At 37.2% G+C, this 22068-nt stretch overlaps 3 protein-coding genes and 2 long non-coding RNA genes across 9 annotated transcripts in view; 3 read left to right on the top strand and 2 right to left on the bottom strand.

The window, feature by feature from the left end:
* The window catches only part of LOC124298199 (myosin heavy chain, non-muscle), a 38338-nt gene extending 27829 nt beyond the window's left edge, over window positions 1-10509 (top strand). Inside the window, exons 4-12 of one of the 3 annotated variants that reach the window (XR_006906747.1) lie at window positions 1679-1702; window positions 2157-2189; window positions 3031-3123; window positions 3224-3386; window positions 3473-4809; window positions 4930-7849; window positions 7946-8561; window positions 8689-8755; window positions 10016-10173. Coding sequence is in view for 2 of the 3 variants with exons in the window: in XM_046749891.1 (XP_046605847.1) it covers window positions 1679-1702; window positions 2157-2189; window positions 3031-3123; window positions 3224-3386; window positions 3473-4809; window positions 4930-7849; window positions 7946-8561; window positions 10016-10145 (5316 nt within the window). In the remaining variant the exon portion in view is untranslated. Of the gene's footprint in view, window positions 1-1678; window positions 1703-2156; window positions 2190-3030; window positions 3124-3223; window positions 3387-3472; window positions 4810-4929; window positions 7850-7945; window positions 8562-8688; window positions 8756-10015 lie in introns of all 3 variants that reach the window. The other 2 variants (XM_046749891.1, XM_046749893.1) reach the window with 2 other exon arrangements.
* LOC124298208 (uncharacterized) lies at window positions 956-9753 on the bottom strand. The gene is made up of 3 exons (XR_006906754.1): window positions 9709-9753; window positions 3290-3374; window positions 956-3094 (listed from the first exon to the last, which is right to left on the bottom strand). It is a non-coding gene; the product is annotated as an uncharacterized LOC124298208 (long non-coding RNA).
* A 1905-nt stretch (window positions 10510-12414) lies between the features above and the next one.
* Window positions 12415-13882, bottom strand: LOC124298202 (26S proteasome non-ATPase regulatory subunit 10-like). Of its 2 annotated transcripts, XM_046749900.1 has the most exons (4): window positions 13747-13882; window positions 13561-13659; window positions 12913-13201; window positions 12415-12831 (listed from the first exon to the last, which is right to left on the bottom strand). In XM_046749900.1, the coding sequence occupies exons 1-4, from the start codon at window positions 13852-13854 to the stop codon at window positions 12635-12637; spliced, it is 693 nt and encodes a 230-aa protein (XP_046605856.1). In that variant the 5' UTR covers window positions 13855-13882; the 3' UTR covers window positions 12415-12634. The 2 variants fall into 2 exon arrangements, with proteins under 2 accessions (XP_046605856.1, XP_046605857.1); XM_046749901.1 differs by lacking the exon at window positions 13561-13659 and having other exon boundaries at window positions 13747-13879.
* Window positions 13883-13949: 67 nt separating this feature from the next.
* Window positions 13950-15879, top strand: LOC124298205 (uncharacterized). 2 transcript variants are annotated; one of them, XR_006906749.1, is made up of 5 exons: window positions 13950-14088; window positions 14184-14433; window positions 14517-14675; window positions 15210-15374; window positions 15743-15879. It is a non-coding gene; the product is annotated as an uncharacterized LOC124298205 (long non-coding RNA). The 2 variants fall into 2 exon arrangements; XR_006906748.1 differs by having other exon boundaries at window positions 14184-14421.
* Window positions 15880-17758: 1879 nt separating this feature from the next.
* LOC124298101 (uncharacterized) lies at window positions 17759-19399 on the top strand. Its single transcript, XM_046749701.1, has 4 exons — window positions 17759-18324; window positions 18433-18599; window positions 18691-18897; window positions 18997-19399. Exons 1-4 carry the CDS (start codon window positions 18075-18077, stop codon window positions 19354-19356), a joined length of 984 nt encoding a protein of 327 aa, XP_046605657.1. The 5' UTR covers window positions 17759-18074; the 3' UTR covers window positions 19357-19399.
* Window positions 19400-22068: the final 2669 nt, after the last annotated feature.

Here is a 22068-nt window from a genome sequence, read left to right on the forward strand (position 1 = left end):
TTCTTCGTTCACTCCGGCGATTACGAGCATTTTCTTTTTTTTTTCTTACATTTTTTAAGGACCCGCTGTAAATTCGTTGGTTTCAACGTCAGTTGTTGCAGCAGCGGGGCAGGTTTTATGTGTAGTGTTCTCCCCCCCCCCCCCTCCCCCTCCTTTTTTTTTTTTTAACTCTTTCCGTTTACGTTCATTTTACACATCGCGCTTTGAAAAGGTCTCAGACGTTGAGTCACTCGCCCCGGCTTGTATATTAATATTATTGTTATTATCGTTATTATATACCTGAGATACGAAATTCCCGAGTCTCTCTGCAGTCTCCAACAGTCGACAATAATAAGAATTTAAAAATGAAAAAAAAAAAGAAAAAAAAAGGTAACCGAAAAAATCCGAGGAATTAAAAAACATTCGTCGTACGAGAAACAGAGTTATAGACAATATTATACATACATAATAATAGTAATAATAATGATTAACCTGTGAACAATAAAGTTGTATAATAAATTGTATATTACATTCAGACAAGTGCAGACAGGAATATTGTGGCGCATAAATTATCTTCGTTGACCGGATAAATTATAACAAGTCTTTAACGACGATATTAACATAGGACAGAAAATTGACCACAGCATGGGACTTTGACGTGGTCGGTAATGCGTAACCGTTAAGTAATTTACTTTTATTGCTCTCTTCTTCTTACATTCTTTCCTTTCTTTCTTACCTCTCTTATCTTTAATCTACAGGAAGTCGTGACTCCGGTTTAGAAAATTCATCGTCTATAAGTAACAATTAGCATTTATCGTCGAGATGATATTAATATAAGCATATAATTGTGTAATTATCAATTATCAGAGTATCGTTATTATAATCATGTTTACGATGATAAGTAATTATTATCTATACACACGTATTTACAAATTTTACAAGGCGTTGAAGTAAATTGAGAAATCACATCGATCTATATTTAATGTATCTAATCGAATTTGCACTCGGATGCTTCGTTTGATCCGGGATGGTTTATTTTTTTTTTTTTTTTTTTTGTTTTCTTTTATTCGTTTAGCAATCTGTACGGAATTTTGTAAAATAGTTGTAAAAGTATTTACCGATTATTACTATTATTTTTCTTGCGACTTGTTCCAATTATTATTATTGTTATTATTGTTATTGTCGTAATTATTCAACTACGCGGTACTTGGTTCGCATCGCGTGCCGCACATTATGAAATTAGATTAGGAGCAACACCGTCAATCATTATTATACGAGATAGTTATCGTTAATTGCATTATGAATGCACTTTACGCAATTCACCGCGCACACCTTTGCGTGTTCCCAATTTCTTGCCCCCCCTGCCCCTCTTTTTTTGTAAGAAGCACAAAAAATATAAATGAATTGTACACAGGGTTACCCGCACAATGTTAAATCCGTCTTAATTTTCACGATTGGTTTGTCATACTTGTAATTTATTTTTTTCCACGAAGAATGTATGTGAAAATTTTTTATTTAATTTATTTTTTTTTTTATCCTAATTTACGAAGTTTAGATAATTAAACGCATATAATACGTGTAAGTTATATAAGCAAAAATGTTATCGAAATTACGTTATATTCTGTGTAAAGAGGCGAGTGAATCTAATGTTTAAAATTTCTTTTATTCTCGGTGGTGACATTTCCGGATCCACCCACAGACTCCAAGTCCGGCGTTGATCATTGTAAGTTGAAATATTAAATATGAACAGCCAAATCAGGTTTAACGTATTATATAGGTATATAATTTATACACCATTCCTTAGATGTGACGCTTTATTAAAAATGAGAAGAAAGAAAAATAATTTTTTTAATAATTATTTAGGTTTCGACCGTTTTTTAACACGTCTACGGAATTTACCAGATTTTTTTTCCTCTTGTTTTATATATATATATATAATTAACAAATATATGTGGCTGTGTTTTTTTTCAGTTTTTCCAAATTTTGGCCTAAGTATTAACAGTATCATTGTTTCGTGTTGCTTTTTTTTCTCACATCAATATTCATTATTACTACAATTTTGTAACAAATTCATTTGTGAAAGTAACAAAAAATAATGACATCTAATTATGGGTTGTTGTTGTCTTTTTTTTTTGTTTTGTTTTGTTCACTCGCTTTCCTGCTCATCGTAAATGAAGTCACCTACAGGGACGCTTACGGAAAAATTTTCGGTAATTAACACTGATCATTATATACGAACACACGTGTAATCTATAATGTATAATTATTATATGCATAACGATGGTGCTGCCTGCTTGATATTTTTTAATGTGGTTATTTATATCCTGAAAATTGCTTTTTCTTTTCTCTTTGTACAATCTTAAAACAGGGTAGTTTATTTGAAAAAAAAAAGTGCAGAATTAATGCTTGCTGTAATTTTTAACTCTCTGTGTCTTCTGATATATTTCATGTGCGGACGATAATAATCGTTGCCTGAGGGTATATATTACCTGTGTTGCAACGTGGGCAACTTTTTTTTTTTATCGCATTCCTTACATATATGTATATGTGTATCTGCAGTGCTTGCAAAATTCGTAAACATTCTGCATCGGTCGCTGTGCCGTATCATGTTGTACGTTTGAAGTTCTTTTTCCTATCTGTATTTAAAATTCTTTGCCGTTACCAATACTGATACAAAAAATATGAGTTCAGAGTAAAATATAGAAAAAAAACGTAGTATTGCAAGAAAGTAAATTTCTTCAATCATATTCCAGCATGTGTGTAAAACTTCAATATTTTCACCGATCAAACAGATTTTTGTTTTATGACGTCAAAAATATTTACCAGTAGAACGATTCTGTATGAGAGTTGGTATTTTTTTTATTATTTGTAATGAAAATTTGATACGGTACAAGTGTCGTGTAAAGTTACTCTAGGTAATCGCATGTGGAATTTTTAATTAATTTTCGCTGCAAAAGGAGGGAATTTTGGTAAAATTTTGCACTCTGTAGTCTCGCATTATTTTTGTCATTATTCGCAGATTTTTAACTTGTGACTGAATCTGTTTCGCAGGGTGAACTGGAACAACAATTACTGCAAGCCAATCCCATCTTGGAGGCCTTTGGAAATGCGAAAACTGTCAAGAATGACAATTCATCACGTTTTGTAAGAATAAAATCGTTATTTAACATAAAAAAAAAATCGATTCCATTAGTTTACTCAACATTGCAGTGCAACTAAATTTATGCGCTTTGTACACTTCCAGGGAAAATTCATCAGGATCAACTTTGATGCATCTGGTTACATTGCCGGAGCCAACATCGAAACTTACCTCCTTGAAAAATCCAGGGCTATCCGTCAGGCCAAGGACGAGAGAACCTTCCACATATTTTATCAACTTCTAGCCGGCGCCTCACCTGAACAGAAAAGTAAGTGTGGAGTAATCTTCTTACCGAGTAGTTTGATATTGCAATAGAATTTTAAAATTAAAATTCTTTCCATTTCTCATTTTCAGAGGAATTCATTCTGGAAGATCCCAAAAACTATCTCTTCCTGTCCAACGGATCGCTGCCAGTGCCTGGCTTTGACGATTCTGCCGAGTTTCAGTCGACGGTAAAATCAATGAACATAATGGGCATGACGAGCGAAGATTTTTCATCGATATTCAGAATTGTGTCGGCGGTGATGTTGTTCGGGTCGATGCAGTTTCGACAGGAGAGAAATTCCGACCAAGCGACACTCCCCGACAATACCGTCGCCCAGAAAGTTTCTCACTTGTTGGGTCTGAGCGTGACAGAAATGACGAAGGCATTCCTCAAACCGAGAATCAAAGTCGGCAGAGACTTTGTGACCAAAGCGCAGACAAAAGAACAGGTCGAATTTGCGGTCGAGGCCATTTCCAAAGCCTGCTACGAGAGAATGTTCAGATGGCTTGTCAACAGGATAAATAGATCCTTGGACAGAACGAAGCGACAGGGAGCAAGCTTCATCGGCATACTGGATATGGCTGGTTTTGAAATATTCGAATTGAATTCCTTCGAACAGTTGTGCATCAACTACACCAACGAGAAACTGCAGCAACTGTTCAACCACACCATGTTCATCCTCGAGCAGGAAGAGTATCAGCGAGAAGGTATCGAGTGGAAGTTCATTGATTTTGGCCTCGATCTCCAGCCGACAATCGACCTTATCGACAAACCTATGGGCATAATGGCTCTGCTCGACGAAGAATGCTGGTTCCCGAAAGCAACGGACAAAACGTTCGTTGAAAAATTGGTCGGAGCTCACAGCGTTCATCCGAAATTCATGAAGACCGATTTCCGCGGTGTCGCAGATTTCGCGATAATTCATTACGCTGGTAAGGTCGATTATTCGGCCGCCAAATGGCTCATGAAGAATATGGATCCTCTGAACGAAAACGTCGTCAGTCTTTTGCAGCAGTCTCAGGATCAGTTTGTGTGCCACATTTGGAAGGATGCAGAAATCGTTGGAATGGCGCAGCAAGCCCTCACCGATACGCAGTTCGGGGCGAGAACTCGGAAAGGAATGTTCAGGACCGTTTCTCAGCTGTACAAAGAACAGTTGGCCAAGCTTATGGTCACTCTGCGTAACACGAATCCGAACTTCGTCAGATGCATTATACCGAATCACGAGAAACGGGCTGGAAAAATTGACGCTCCTCTCGTACTTGATCAGCTGAGATGCAACGGTGTTCTCGAAGGAATTCGTATATGCCGTCAAGGCTTCCCCAACAGAATACCCTTCCAGGAGTTCAGGCAACGCTACGAGCTCCTCACTCCCAATGTTATTCCAAAAGGATTTATGGATGGCAAAAAGGCTTGTGAAAAAATGGTAAGTGTCGAGATTTTCGGGTTCGGTTTAGTTGTAGATTTTTATTCCGAAAATGATAATTACAAGCTGTATAGTCATGTAGAATATTTAATAAAACTTATTTTTGTCGCGTTTTTACAGATTCAAGCCTTGGAATTGGATCCGAATCTTTACCGCGTTGGTCAGTCGAAGATATTTTTCCGTGCAGGAGTGCTGGCGCAGCTTGAGGAGGAAAGAGATTACAAAATCACTGATCTGATTGTGAATTTCCAGGCGTTCTGTCGCGGTTTCTTGGCCCGCAGGAATTATCAAAAACGTTTACAACAGTTGAACGCTATACGTATTATACAGAGGAACTGTGCAGCGTACTTGAAACTTCGCAACTGGCAATGGTGGAGGTTGTACACGAAGGTTAAGCCACTTCTTGAAGTTACCAAGCAAGAGGAAAAGCTCACGCAGAAGGAAGATGAGCTGAAACAAGTCCGGGATAAGCTTGAGATGCAGCTTCATTCGGCTCAAGAGTACGAGCGAAAGTATCAGATGGCTATTGAGGAAAAAACGGTTCTAGCCGAACAGTTGCAGGCTGAAGTCGAGCTCTGTGCCGAAGCTGAGGAAATGAGGGCGAGACTTGCTGCGAGAAAACAGGAGCTGGAAGAAATATTACACGACTTGGAGGCTCGGATAGAAGAGGAAGAGGAACGAAGCACCGGCCTAACGCAAGAAAAGAAAAAGTTGCAGTTAAACATAAGTGATCTTGAAGAACAATTAGAGGAGGAAGAGGCTGCTAGGCAAAAGTTACAGCTTGAAAAGGTTCAGTGTGATGCTAAAATAAAGAAGCTCGAAGAAGATCTTGCGCTGTCGGACGATACTAATCAAAAATTGCTCAAAGAAAAGAAGATTCTTGAGGAGAGATCCAACGATTTGTCGCAAACTCTTGCCGAGGAAGAGGAGAAGGCTAAGCATCTTTCGAAATTGAAAGCAAAACACGAGGCGACAATCGCCGATCTTGAGGAAAGATTGCTCAAGGATCATCAGCAGCGACAAGAGGTGGACAGGTCTAAGCGTAAGGTAGAAACCGAAGTTTCGGACTTGAAAGAACAGCTCACTGAGCGTAGGACGCAGTTCGAGGAGCTTCAATTACAGCTGGGTAAACGCGAGGAAGAGTTAGCTCAGGCTATGATGAAAATCGACGAGGAAGGAGCTGCCAAAGCACAGGCTCAGAAAGCTCTCAGGGAACTGGAATCGCAACTCGCAGAATTACAGGAAGACTTGGAGGCTGAAAAAATAGCCAGAAGTAAGGCAGAGAAATTGAAACGAGACCTTAACGAGGAATTGGAGGCCTTGAAAAACGAGTTACTCGACTCTTTGGACGTTACAGCGGCACAACAGGAACTTAGAGGTAAAAGGGAACAAGAATTAGCGACGTTAAAGAAAAATCTTGAAGAAGAGACATCCATGCATGAAGGTACTTTGGCCGATATGCGCCATAAACATTCTCACGAATTGACGGTAATTAACGAGCAGATGGATGCGCTGAAGAAGGCTAAAGTCGCTTTAGAAAAGGCAAAGTCGACCCTGGAAGCTGAGAATGCCGATCTAACCACCGAACTAAGGTCCGTTGGTGCGAGTAGACAGGAATCTGACCGAAGGCGCAAACAAGCCGAACAACAGTTAGCCGAATTAAATGCTAAAGTTACGGAAGTTGAGAGGGCCAAACAGGAACTGGCTGAAAGAGCTGCAAAATTGCAGCAGGAAGCGGAGAGTGTTTCTCAACAGCTGGAAGCTGCCGAATTGAAGGCGTCCGCTGCACTGAAAGCGGCCACCACTTGCGAGTCGCAATTTGCCGAGATTCAACAGCAACTAGAAGAGGAGACAAGGCAAAAACTTGCCCTCAGTTCCAAGCTGAGAGCACTTGAAGGCGAAAAGGAGAGTCTTCAAGAGCAGTTGGACGAGGAGGAGGAAGCCAAACGATCTTTGGACAAGCAAGTACAAAGTCTGACCATATTGTTAGCCGAGGCAAAGAAACGTGGCGACGAGGAGGCCGAGGCTGCGGTGGCTTTGGAAGAGGCGAGAAAACGCTGTTTGAAAGACATCGAAGCCCTTCAAAGGCAAGTTGAGGAACTACAAGCGGCAAACGACAAATTGGACAAGTCTAAGAAGAAGATTCAAGCTGAATTGGAAGACAGTAATATCGAGCTGGAAGTACAGCGGGCGAAGGTGATGGAGCTGGAAAAGAAACAGAAGAACTTTGACAAGGTACTTGCGGAAGAAAAGGCGATATCTGAACAGTATGCTGAACAACGTGACGCCGCTGAACGGGAAGCGCGAGAAAAGGAAACCAGGGTACTTTCGTTGACTCGTCAATTGGACGAGATGAATGATAAGGTTGAAGAGCTTGAGCGGGGCAGACGGGGACTTCAGGCTGAGCTCGACGAACTGGTGAACAACCAGGGTACCGCCGACAAGAACGTACACGAGCTCGAGAAAGCTAAACGCGCACTCGAATCCCAGTTGGCTGAGCAAAGATCTCAAGTTGAGGAGATGGAGGACGAGCTTCAGTTTACCGAAGACGCAAAGTTGCGACTAGAGGTAAACATGCAGGCACTTAGGGCGCAATTTGAACGTGATCTCCAAGCCAAAGAGGAACAGGCTGAAGAAAAACGTAGAGGTTTGGTCAAGCAGTTGCGAGATCTCGAAGCCGAACTTGAGGATGAGAGGAAGCAGCGTGCTGCAGCCATTGTACAGCGTAAAAAGATGGAAGCCGATTATAAGGACATTGAACAACAGTTGGAAATGCATAACAAGGTCAAGGAAGATGCTCTTAAACAGCTTAAGAAACTTCAGGCACAGGTCAAAGACTGTGCAAGAGAAACCGAGGAAGCCAGAGCTGCGCGAGATGACTTGGCCGCTAGCGCCAAGGAAACTGAGAGAAAAGTCAAGAGTTTAGAAGCCGAACTTATGCAACTCACTGAAGATTTGGCAAGCAGCGAAAGAAATCGGCGTACTGCTGAGAGCGAGAGGGATGAATTTCAAGAGGAAATCAACAACAATGCCAATAAGGGTACAATGCGTTTCCTCTTTTACAATTTTGCAATTTGTTTTGTTCCTGATAGTATTTTAAGAATGTTTTTAATGAAGCAATTTTCGATTATTTAAGGTACCTTGCTACTAGACGAAAAACGTAGATTGGAAGCGAGAATTGCGACCTTAGAAGAAGAGCTGGAGGAGGAGCAATCTAACAGTGAGATTCTGATGGACCGAGCCAGGAAAGGACAGATCAATATTGAACAGCTTACGACAGATTTGGCGACGGAACGTTCGACGACCCAAAAACTTGAAACTCACAGAATGTTACTGGAGAGGCAGAACAAAGAATTGAAGGCGAAATTGGCTGAGCTGGAAACTGCACAACGTACAAAAACCAAAGCAACGATTCAAGCTTTGGAGTCGAAGATAAATAATCTTGATGAACAGCTCGAAGCTGAAGGCAAAGAACGATTTGCACAGCAGAAAATCAACAGAAAGTTAGACAAGAAGTACAAGGAGGTGGTTATACAGCTCGAGGATGAGCGAAGAAACGCTGATCAATATAAGGAACAGGTTGAAAAGGTCAATGTAAGAATGAAGGCTTTGAAGAGACAGCTAGATGAAGCTGAGGAAGAAGTAACTAGAGAAAAAACTCAGAAACGAAAGGCACAACGGGACTTGGAGGACATGATGGAGTCTCACGAATCGCTGACTCGTGAGGTTGCCAACTTGAGGAATAAATGGAGGTAGTTATACTCCCCTTTTCTATTCTCTTAACTCTTACCATCTGTGTATTAAAGGGTGGCTTGGTAATTACTATTCAATTTACTTGTTGATATCCATTTTACAATGTATATCGTCGATTGATTTTAGTTCCTACTGATCTTGGAAAACAGGCAAAAGAGCAGTCGCTGCTTCAATAATACAATTGAAACCCAAGGTGCATTTCGTCGAATTGTAAATTAAGTTATCAATTTGTGATATATGTGTATATCCCTATATATTTAGGAATCAATGACGTAGGTGATTAATCAGGTGATCATCGTTAAAAAGAATAATTATCATTGAATGAGCTTACATCCCAATCGTGATAAAGAATATTTAGAGTAAGTTATCACATTATCTCTTAAAGACGGTTAAACTGTTTTTCTAACTATTCAACCAGTGGAGACAGATTACGATTCGTAATGTCGGAAGTAAAAAAATTTAATCCTGACTGAACTTTTATAAGCTTAACGAATCATGACTGAATTAATAACTAATTTTATATGTGAATCTGCATAACTGATTAACTGTAAGCTGGGAGACAATTTTTATCTCATGACAAGTTGATGATTCAACTCTCAAATATTATTACAGCCCAGTCTATATTTGGTTTATTTCAATGCTCGTCATTCATTTTCTTCATTACATCGCAACTGTATAGGACAGAAATAATTTGCTTCTTAGCTGCGGATGATATTTAGGGAAAAACAATTCCACTGCCTTTTCTCTGAAAGGAGGCTGATGCTTTTATGACTGCCATCCATACCCTCTATGTCCTGTTGCTGATATCTTCCTATTTCATGTGTCAAATCCTCCCAGCATATAATAATGTACGAAATTGTATCAAATCAAATATATCGAACGTTATTGCATATTTTATTTCTCTCTCTCTCTCTTTCTCTCTCTTTCTCTCTCACATATCTCTATTTCTCTTAATCCTCAATATAATAGAATGCTTATTAGTATTGACATTTTTCAAAAATAAACTTTGTCTTACTCTTTGAGAAATATGAAGAGTATAGAATACGTAATATTGGCAAAAGTTTTATATTGTACAATGATATCAGACATTTATAATTTTCTGTTCAATTCCTACATCGATTAAAAGATCGGGAGAAAATTACTTACTAGCATTCTCTCTTTCTCTACCTATGGGCTTCAAAAAAGGAATGAAAAATGCAGAAGTCACGTGACGCTGCAGATACAAAAAGCGGGCTATTTTTAGAATGAGGTTCATATACCATGAAGGCACTACCAAGCATATCATTGATATACGAGCAGGGATAATATTAGATCCAGTACTGTATTTAAAAATTGTTGAACAATGATTTTTTTATAATTTTTTTTGTATATTCCAAGTATGGTGAAAAATTTTTGAAGTTTTATCCGTCAAGAGTAAGACGTTTGACTAATTTAAATTTGTATTTTTTTTAAGACGAACGCCAGGAATTGGTCTCAGCTCTACTACTCGTCTCACAAAACGAGGTTCCTCGCAGACCGGTGGCTCCGGTGACGATTCAACAACCCAGGACGAAAGTATGGATGGCGAAGAAGCTGCGAATTAAAGTGGCCATGGATCTTCCTTTTTAACAATATAATACAATATACTGTTATTATGTCGTAACGCATAATGCATACAGACCATCTGCAGAAATGAAAGTAACGGTCTTAAAAAGATATATGAAGATGATACTAGAGTTAAGCGAACCATTGGATGATTCGTCGATTAGCCATTTTTCAACGGTAGAAAAGATATACAAATAATAAAATGGTATGCCATCTCCGAGCTGATGTTAAATTAATTTTTTTAATTTTTTTTTTTTTTTTTCAACCACTAATACAGTCATAGATATGCGAAAGAGAGTAAAGAGGGTAGATACATAGGTAGAGATAGAGTTCAATACAAGGCTTCAATCTGAGTTGCCATTGGAAAAAAAATGAGGAAAAGTAATAAGAAAAAGCAAGTTCTTTTTTTTCATGAAAGAAAATAAAGAGTTAAAATAAAAAATCTACAATCTGTACATAACTTTACACCTTACTAATGAGATCACGAATTGAATAACGATAATAATTATAAATGAAGGAATACGAATTTTGATGAATTGAAAACTGAACCATTTGATCCCCGACTCTTTAATAGTACCAATTGCATATGGACTAAAAAATTTGTAAAACTTAAATTAAGTTGGATTTAAAAGATTTCATGAAGTAGAGAAAAAATACTGCATAATTAGAGGAAGAAACACGAATAACACATTTAGTGTAAATCGTTGATAACCGTAAATTATTTCGCATATATTATTATGGTTATTAAATATTTTAATAATTGACCAATAATATACACGCGACGCATCATTCTCGGGCTAGTAGTTTCATTTTAAAAGGTTTTATGTCTTATGATTTTTTCAGTATTTTTCTTCTTCGTTAACAATTCTTTTTTTTTCCTGTTATTTCGAAAACCATTTAGTATACATACCTACATACGCATTTATATATACATATATTATTATTATGATTATTATTATTTTTGGCATGATTATATAATATATTTCATAAAACCATAGAATAAGTCCTTTATATATTATTCCGAAAAAAAGCAAATAAAATACTTAAAAATTGTTATCATTATTTATATATTTTTTAAAACTGAATACAGTACTTAATTGACATTTAATTTTCCCATTTCCGGGATCATATCATTTCCTAACCTCTTGAAATAAAATTTCACCGGGTCAGGCATACAAACACATAACGTTATTCAAAAGCAATTGCGGCCAAATGAAAAAAAGACGAAGAAATCAAATAAAGATTCGCAAGAAATATACTAATTTGACTGATAAAAAATTCAGAATAACTTTTACTATTGGACAAATAATAGGCATTATAACCCTTGAGAAATGAAAGAATAACATTTTATACAACAATTATATAGTAGTTTGTGTATTCGAATAAGAATTAAACGTGCATTTTTATACAGTAAGCATTTTACAAGCTGTCGTTTAGAATGATTTACACTTAGAAAGCGGTGAAACATTTCATCACCTCTTAATGAAAGGATAATATATTTTGTAATTGTGAGAAATATTAATATTAATCAATATGTAAAGACATTTAAGTAGTGATGAAAAGGATTAAAAAAAATAGAAATTGATCGAATAAACGAAGCAGGAAGTATCCAAAATGGCATTCTAAAGGCTAAGAATTTAGATCGAGTAATTTTAGAAAGTTGTAATGTTTGTTGGTTTTGAAGAGAACACAGAGTTATTGGATATAGAGCTGGAGTTAAGTTTTTATTAGTTTAACCGATGATGAGTAATTGATGCCGTCTTCCCAGCCAACTAATGAATCATACTGGCAAGGAGATTTACTGAAACTCTAAATCCACTATCTCCCAAGCGTGAATAGTAGGATTTTTAAGAGGATAACGTGAAAGAGTACTGAATGACTAAGAGACAAAGACGAACATTTTGTCACTCTGTTTTCCTAATAATTTGTAATTTAAGATACAACGCTCTTTTCCTTTACTCTTCAATTAGCGAAAGTATTTTGTAAATATGTTTACGCAGGATATTTTATTCAGGGAAGCTAATTATATTAATTTTTCTTCGAAAATGTTATGATCAGATGTTGTATATCTTTCTTTTTTGTTTTTTCCTGTCTTCATTATTATGTGGTATGTCATTGGTAAGGTGATTGAGAGTGAAATTGTTGAACAGAAAGGAAACTAGGAGAAAACCTTTCAATAACTTTTTATATTATACATAATAATTGAAATAGAAAGCATGCAACTTTTACTTCAGCTGAATGTTAGGTTTAGAAAATAAAACATGCTGATTAAAATTTGTAATGAAAAAAGTAAACGATCCTTTTATTTGCCATAAGTTATGTACATATATGGTCCAAGGCATGCATAGGTTGTAGCAAACTTATATCATGTATAACTTAATTATTGTAAGTATACTTTCGCACGAATCTTGACACATTCAATATTATAAATTCAATTTCATGCATAAATTACAGCACGTCGCAGATCTTTACTTCATCTTCTCATTTTTCAAACTAGTGAATTCTTATCGTGAAGTTCTTTCAGCTGTTTGGCGAATACAACATTACATAACTCCAACGGTGTTTTACGATCTTTATTCGTCAATTCAATCGAAGCACCGTTTGAAACCAATACTTTAGCTTCTTCTTGTCTGTCTTCTTCGCATGCCAAATGTAACGCACTATTACCATACGCGTCTCTCTGATCTGGATTTGAAAACAAAAAGTTACGGATGCATATAAATTCTATAGTAAAATAAAGTAATATTTTTGTGAAATTCAACCTACCGATTTTCAGCTGTTTTCCGTACTCCAGGAGAAGTTTTACGATCGCTAAATTTCCTTTTGACGCGCTTCGGTGAAGAGGCGTTGATCCCCGCTTGTCGGCGATATTTATATCTGCATTTCGTTCAAGCAGCGCGGCACATATTGTTTTCCAATTTTTCGAAGCTGCATATTGAAGCGCTGAATGACCATCGTTCGTCTGAGCGTTTACATTAGCGCCTTGGCTCAACAGTAGGTTCACCACTTTTTCACGACCCCCCGAAGCTGCAAGAATTAGCGGCGTCATTTCCATCTGTCAAACAATAAGACAAATTTGAAAAAATTATAGTTTTCCATTCGTTCAATCGTTTTTAAATAAGCTACGATAATTCATAAGCATTGCGACCCTACGTATGGATTTGCATTTCCATATTGGTCACATGATCAAACAGCGTTCTACTTAAGCGACGGGCGAAATGAAGCCTTATCATTGGCTCCGTATGACAGAAACTTTTCATCTTGTTGGGTATTCGTTTTCCAGTTGCTACACTCGGTACAATTGTTATCAGGCTTTAAGAAATGGCGACGAACCAAGATTACGCATAACTGGCGTGTAAAATAGCGTACAACGGGTATTGCCGATATGAACATATTTTCTCCCGGAATACTCACATCATCTTTTGGATCCGTTGGAAAACCTAGCGACAGAAGGTACGAGACCAGATCATCGTGTCCCCCTAAAGCAGCCCAATGAATGAGCATTCTGCCATTCTATACGCCGTGTGATGGATGAGCGTTATTTTGGTATAAACATGTATCTGCGGTTCAGGTGAAAGAAACTGTAGATGCAGTGCTTACCGCGTCCATGTCGGTTTTGAGTTTTGGATTTTCATTGATAAGTATTTTTACGGCTTCTGTTTTGCCTCGATAAGCCAAATCGTATACAGATGATACCGGCGGCCCCATTTTTGACTGGAATTTTATGACTTTCACTAATTTGAACCAGATTCCGTCGACTAAAGAATATAAAGACAGTTGCCCTTATGGGTTTGGTGTGACAACCGAAAATCTTCGTGCGCTTGCGCCCCCTGAGATGTTTTAACGGTAGAGTTGAGAACTTATTGCCGAACATTAGAGAGTTACCGATGTCGACATGATCCTGGCTGCATTCACCTTCCGAGTAACACTGTCTTCGAAATGGTAAGCCCAAGCCGGTACTTGCCTGTGTGTACTTATCACCTTGTCGGCGATACAAGAAATTAATAATGAGAGTAAATTTCTTCCAAAATTTGTAGCAAAACACAGTGTTCGTACGCACAGGGAAAACCTGAAAAACTGGGAAAACTCAGGGAGTTTTTTACAGCAGAGAGAAGTCAGGGAATTTCGAAAATAGGACTGGAATTTTAAGTTTCTTGGAGAAATTCGTTCTTATACGTACATTACTTGATATCAAACCTACTTTCTTTTTTTTCTTACTGAAAATCGCTGGCTGTTGTTTGTAAATTAGTAGTCGGACAGTAAATTAATTACTAGGTAATATTAAAGGTATTAGTATTATTAAGCAAAAAAATTGTCATTAACCAGCAGCATATTTCTTGGAAGGTTACTGAAAAAAATCTTATTTTCAGGCTGGAACACCTCGAAAAGTCAGGGAATTTCGGGTTCCAAAAAGCGTACAAACCCTGAAAACAGTGATTTAATTGAAGTATAGGTACCCGAGAGCAGAATGTATACATAGATCATAAATAATAATAGATCAGATGTAATAATGATGCTGAGACCAAGAAGTATGTATGTATATGCGGTCCATGTACGATATTATTATATATGATCCATGTACGATTGATACGTCGTGCATACCGTAAATTTTATAATTTTCCTAGAGACAAACTAGATTATCTACGATAATACGGCTATAATATGAAATTAGAAGAATTATTCATTTCGAAATGGGATTCTATTCGACACGCGCTCGATGAATTCCATAACATTAATATTCATAATTATTACAACAACTTTTCATTTCTTCTCTCGATCTTGAATTTCCGTAGGCATGGAATCGAAACGCTGTTTTAGCTAGTCGCAAGTGAAGTATCTACGTTGGGTAGAGAAGCAGAATTGTTTTTCGAAAAGTGTTCGAATGGAAAAAAATTATCCGACGCTGTTTTGGATGTGTTTTTCACATATTTCAGTGTCCATTTAAGCCTGCTTTAGAGGCTTCAAAAAACCGATTTTTTTTTTGCATAGATGTCTACCCAAACTATCCAAGAATGTGTCCCTAAAATTTCAGTCGCAAATTCAAAATATTTTCGGAGTTACAGAAGAAATAGTGAGCAAGCGTCCAGCAGGTATACGAGCGGTTTTTTGAAGTTTTCAACCAGTTTTTTGAAGAGTCTGAACCAGTTTTTTGAAGTTTTGAACCAGTTCTTTGAAGATCTGAAGGGCAACTCTATGGACCAGGAATCGCCGATTAGCATATTAATGCGGTAAGTTCAAGAAAATTACGATTTTTTATGTACGAAAACTTTGACGCACGATTTCTCCGTTTTTCATTTTTACGCTTTTTCCTAATTGGCGGGAAAGATAGGAAAAAAACTAAACGTCCTTTCGAAACGAGACAAATTGCATTGTACTCGGGATGAAATTCTCTTCTAGTTGAACCTAAAAAACCTTGAGAAAGTTGAGATTAACCCACTTTTTAAAGAATCTAAAGTGAATTATTTTCGCAAGAAAAATGAATTTTTTTTTCCTTTGCGAAAAATTGTTGAATTTTTCACTTTTTGCGGAATTTTCTTGGTTTAACTAGAAGCTATACTATTGAGAAGTAAAAATTTTTTTGGTTTCTTTGTTTCAGATGGAAATTGCGACCTGCACCTTTCCGGCCGCACGACAAATGCATACTGGAGACGCCTCGGTGAAATACTTGTACCAGGCATAATATAACATGTATCCTAATAAAAAAATTCGAGAAGACTGTTGAAATACATAACAATGAATCCTGGAAGTTTTGTTTTAATCGGATATTTCTTTCCTTCCCAAAAAAATCCTCGAAAAAACCGATTTTTTGAAGCCTCTAAAGCAGGTTCCCCCCTTAATCTGACATGTATCGTTCAAGTCAATACTGAGTTCAAAAACTTTTTGCTCTGGAAATCACGAGTAAAAAACCCCTCAGCGTTTTTGCTGGATTTATGGTGAAATTTTCGACGATTTGCAAAATTGCTGAAATCTGTTTATTGATGCACTGTATCGACGTAATGTTGCGAGGGAAATCGATTGGGCGCAGTCCCAATACGCTGCGATCAACGCATCAAAAGTTACAGCCAAAAAACGAGACCTGTGTTTTCGACATATTTCAGCAGGTGCTTTTTCCTTCGTAATTTCTCTCCTGTTGATCCCACGCTGCTTTTGCTGCGTTTTCTGAGTTGCTGGGGTCCAATTAGTCAAGAAAGAGTCATCCAAATCGAATCTGAGACCAAAGGTTTTTTGCCCAAAAAAAAAAAATGCTAACCCCTTTGTGTTTTCGGCGAAAATTTTTGCGATTTTGAAAAGTGCTGCAATAAATTCTTTCGTGCACTTTTCCGACGTAATTTTCCGAGAGAAATCGATTGGGCGCAGTCCGAATACGCTGCGAGCAACGGATCAAAAGTTAGAGCCAAAAAACAAGGACCTGCGATTTCCACATTTTTTGACTGGTGCTTTTTCCGTCGTCATTTCTCTACTGTTGGTCCTACGCTGCTTTTGCTGCGTTTTCTGAGTTGCTGGGGGTCCAATTAGTCAAGAAAGAGTCATCCAAATCGAATCTGAGACCAAAAGTTTTTTGCCCAAAAAAAAAGTAAGGCTAACCCCTTTGTGTTTTTGGCGAAAATTTTCGCGATTTCGAAAACTGCTGCAATAACTTCTTTCGTGCACTTTTCCGACGTAATTTTCCGAGAGAAATCGATTGGGCGCAGTCCGAATACGCTGCGAGCAACGGATCAAAAGTTAGAGCCAAAAAACAAGGACCTGCGATTTCCACATTTTTTGACTGGTGCTTTTTCCGTCGTCATTTCTCTACTGTTGGTCCTACGCTGCTTTTGCTGCGTTTTCTGGGTTGCTGGGGGTCCAATTAGTCAAGAAAGAGTCATCCAAATCGAATCTGAGACCAAAAGTTTTTTGCCCAAAAAAAAAGTAAGGCTAACCCCTTTGTGTTTTTGGCGAAAATTTTCGCGATTTCGAAAACTGCTGCAATAACTTCTTTCGTGCACTTTTCCGACGTAATTTTCCGAGAGAAATCGATTGGGCGCAGTCCGAATACGCTGCGAGCAACGGATCAAAAGTTAGAGCCAAAAAACAAGAACCTGTGATTTCCACATTTTTTGACTGGTGCTTTTTCCGTCGTCATTTCTCTACTGTTGGTCCTACGCTGCTTTTGCTGCGTTTTCTGGGTTGCTGGGGGTCCAATTAGTCAAGAAAGAGTCATCCAAATCGAATCTGAGACCAAAAGTTTTTTGCCCAAAAAAAAAGTAAGGCTAACCCCTTTGTGTTTTTGGCGAAAATTTTCGCGATTTTGAAAAGTGCTGCAATAAATTCTTTCGTGCACTTTTCCGACGTAATTTTCCGAGAGAAATTGATTGGGCGCAGTCCGAATACGCTGCGAGCAACGGATCAAAAGTTACAGCCAAAAAACGAGACCTGTGTTTTCGACATATTTCAGCAGGTACTTTTTCCTTCGTTATTTCTCTGCCGTTGATCTCACGTTGTTTTCGCTGCGTTTTTTGAGTTCTTGGTGGTCCAATTAGTCAGGAAAGGGTCATACAAATAGAGCGAAAAACGACCGGTCATACGACCAAACTTGTAGCCACCTAGCGACAACGCGACACACGACAGACAACACAAAGACGAATGGAGGCATCAGGAGACATGAGCCACGCGTCAAGCGTACTCCTCTGTTATAATAATAAAGTGCTCATTTATTACACATGACGCCATGCGATACGTGACTGTGACGTGATGTGTGAGACGTCCATTGAACATTAACGAAGTAACGGAAAAGACCAAATTATTTTAACAAAAGACTAATATATGTATTTTATTTATTTAATTCTTATTATTGCATAGATTCAGACTTGATACAGCAGGGGATTAATATTTTTTAAAACTTGTTTGTCTCAGCACGTCACACAGTAATCATAATTTTCTATATCAAAATGAGTGAGACAGAATCAAAAGATGACTTAGAATCTGTCATTAAGATTCAGACCTTTGTATTTTTTGATTTGGAGACGACAGGTTTCATTCATGGCTCTAGTGTGCCCAGAATAACCGAAATATCTCTCATTGCAACGTCAAGAGATTCCTTACTCAGTACGGACCTTACCTTGCCCAGAGTTTTGCACAAGCTCCTAATCCCGCTGCAACCTATGCGACTCATTCCATTGGAAATTTCTAAAATAACAGGTTACTACATACCACAAACGTTTGTTATCATCTAATGAGACTCCCTTAAACAGTAACTAAACAGTAATTAAACAGTACTGAAATACTAAATGATTCTCTTAATTCCAGGTCTCTACAACGATTTACTGGAACATGAGAAGTCGTTTGATCACCATGCATCCGACTTATTGAACTCTTTTATCAGTAGGCTACATCCTCCGGTATGTTTTGTGGCTCACAATGGAAACAGATTTGACTACCCGATTATTTTGTCTGAGTTGAATCGTATCGGAGGGGTAATTCACCACGATTAATTCCTTTATTGATTAAAGTTTCATGCACATCATCATCTCAATATTCGATGACCTGTTGTTTTCATTTTCACAGACTTTATCCAAGAATATTTTATGCGTTGATTCGTTAGATGCGTTTAAAAATTTCTTCAACCACGGTCATCCTGACGAAAGTAAGAAACCTGTTGCTCCGTTAATTGTATCCAGCGATGAGAGTACAACATTCTTTGATGACGGATGCGACGCAGAACTCTCTGCAGCCCTCGATGCATGTGAGGTCTCTTCAACGTCTCTAAGAAATGTAAGAGATCTTAAAACAATTAAACTATTAATTTGATCAAATATTTAGAAAATGTCTAATCTAAATAGCATTTTGACAAGTTTTGCTTTTGTTTATTAGGAGTGCGTTGATGTAAAATACGTACAGTCAAGGCAAAAATTAAATGAGACAACACCAACGCATCAGAAAAGCAATCCAATGAATATTAAACCACGTAAGCCCTTCAAGAACAAAGATGGATCACTAGCTAAAAAACGATTGCCATTTACCTATGGTCCGCCCACTAATTTCAAATTGGAAACACTATATAGGCACCTCATAGGTGTTGATCCACGCAATTCTCACTCTGCAGAGGATGATTCTTTATCGCTGCTTACCTGCGTACTCAAAATTGGTGGTTCGTTCGTTTCTTGGGCAGACCGCAATGCTAGTCCATTGATTCGATGTGCAATAAAAAAGCAGTGTTGGGCAAAATTGTAATAAAAAATTAACAATTACAAATCACTAAGAATAATTTTTAATGACATCGAATTCCATTAAAATTATTTCCAGTAATAATAATTGAATCGGAGTTCAGTGAAATTACTTTTGATAATTGTAATTGACTCAGAGTCCATCGAAATTATTTCCAGTAATTGTAATTGAATTGGATTTCATTAAAATTACATTGAGTAATTTGAATTTATTCAAAGTTTATCAAAATTACTTTCAGTGATTGGAATTTAATCAGAAATCATTTCAATTATCCTCAGTGATTGTACGTAAATCAGACATTATTAAAATTCTTTTGAGTAATTGTAAACCACACGATGTGGTCCAATTGAATTTTTTTCTCTAACGTTATTCCTGTGAAATAATAACAAATAGACAAATAAATTTACTCCGTTTTTGGAGTATTCAAATGGTGTGATCGGAACGAGTCTTTTACAGTCAATATGTGAATGGGCTATGGTTACCAAAGTTTTTTGGGTAGCTGATCAAGGATTTCACATTACTTTGAAAAATTAATTTGTTTAAATAATTTGCTTGACCAGTCAATGTGAATATGTAAGCTCCATGAAGTTCCCGATGTTTTCGGAATTTGAAATTATGTTGAGAATTCGACATTACGTTTCCGAGGTAATTTGTTTAAATAAATTATGAAAAACAATTGAAATTTGAAAAAAAAACATAATCATTTCCATTAATTGTAATGGATAACAGAAAAATTACAATTGTTCCAAGTAATTGTAATTAGTAGCAAAAAAATTACAATTTTTTCAAGTAATTTTAATTGACAACAAAAAAATTACAATTATTTCGAGTAATTGTAATTGATACTCATAAAATTACAATTGTTTATACCAACTGTAATTGATAAATCAAAATTTATAATTATTTCCCGCAATTGTAATTAGTTACTAAATATTACAGTTATTCACAGTAATTGTAATTTACGGGTAATGAAATGACGAAAGTAATTTCTGCTGCCCAATTCTGTGAAAAAGTAATACAGCTTCATCTTTTACATGGAGTTTTATTATTATGAGATCTCAGTACCAAAAGAAGCTGTGAATGTTGCTGTGAAAATAAATATAGCATGCTAGTTAGAGTTGCTGCTGAATAAAAGTTATCCAGAACAGGAATGTAAACTATGCAGATACAATGCATAGCATTTTCGCTCTACTAAGTTAAGTTGGGTTGAAAGAGAAATTTGAAGTTATTGCAAAAATGGATTTATCCTTCATAATGAATGTTCTGTGATATGCAATCTTCTACCCATCGATTACTCTAATTTTTATCAGATTTTACCTATTTAAAATTCATATATATTTTTAATTAAAACTAAGTCATATTTGGGTTTGCCAGACAAAAAATCTTGTACCAGGCATAATATAACATGTATCCTAATAAAAAAATTCGAGAAGACTGTTGAAATACATAACAATGAATCCTGGAAGTTTTGTTTTAATCGGATATTTCTTTCCTTCCCAAAAAAATCCTCGAAAAAACCGATTTTTTGAAGCCTCTAAAGCAGGTTCCCCCCTTAATCTGACATGTATCGTTCAAGTCAATACTGAGTTCAAAAACTTTTTGCTCTGGAAATCACGAGTAAAAAACCCCTCAGCGTTTTTGCTGGATTTATGGTGAAATTTTCGACGATTTGCAAAATTGCTGAAATCTGTTTATTGATGCACTGTATCGACGTAATGTTGCGAGGGAAATCGATTGGGCGCAGTCCCAATACGCTGCGATCAACGCATCAAAAGTTACAGCCAAAAAACGAGACCTGTGTTTTCGACATATTTCAGCAGGTGCTTTTTCCTTCGTAATTTCTCTCCTGTTGATCCCACGCTGCTTTTGCTGCGTTTTCTGAGTTGCTGGGGTCCAATTAGTCAAGAAAGAGTCATCCAAATCGAATCTGAGACCAAAGGTTTTTTGCCCAAAAAAAAAATGCTAACCCCTTTGTGTTTTCGGCGAAAATTTTTGCGATTTTGAAAAGTGCTGCAATAAATTCTTTCGTGCACTTTTCCGACGTAATTTTCCGAGAGAAATCGATTGGGCGCAGTCCGAATACGCTGCGAGCAACGGATCAAAAGTTAGAGCCAAAAAACAAGGACCTGCGATTTCCACATTTTTTGACTGGTGCTTTTTCCGTCGTCATTTCTCTACTGTTGGTCCTACGCTGCTTTTGCTGCGTTTTCTGGGTTGCTGGGGGTCCAATTAGTCAAGAAAGAGTCATCCAAATCGAATCTGAGACCAAAAGTTTTTTGCCCAAAAAAAAAGTAAGGCTAACCCCTTTGTGTTTTTGGCGAAAATTTTCGCGATTTCGAAAACTGCTGCAATAACTTCTTTCGTGCACTTTTCCGACGTAATTTTCCGAGAGAAATCGATTGGGCGCAGTCCGAATACGCTGCGAGCAACGGATCAAAAGTTAGAGCCAAAAAACAAGAACCTGTGATTTCCACATTTTTTGACTGGTGCTTTTTCCGTCGTCATTTCTCTACTGTTGGTCCTACGCTGCTTTTGCTGCGTTTTCTGGGTTGCTGGGGGTCCAATTAGTCAAGAAAGAGTCATCCAAATCGAATCTGAGACCAAAAGTTTTTTGCCCAAAAAAAAAGTAAGGCTAACCCCTTTGTGTTTTTGGCGAAAATTTTCGCGATTTTGAAAAGTGCTGCAATAAATTCTTTCGTGCACTTTTCCGACGTAATT

Source organism: Neodiprion virginianus, chromosome 2, assembly GCF_021901495.1.
Source record: "Neodiprion virginianus isolate iyNeoVirg1 chromosome 2, iyNeoVirg1.1, whole genome shotgun sequence".
NCBI lineage: Eukaryota > Metazoa > Arthropoda > Insecta > Hymenoptera > Diprionidae > Neodiprion > Neodiprion virginianus.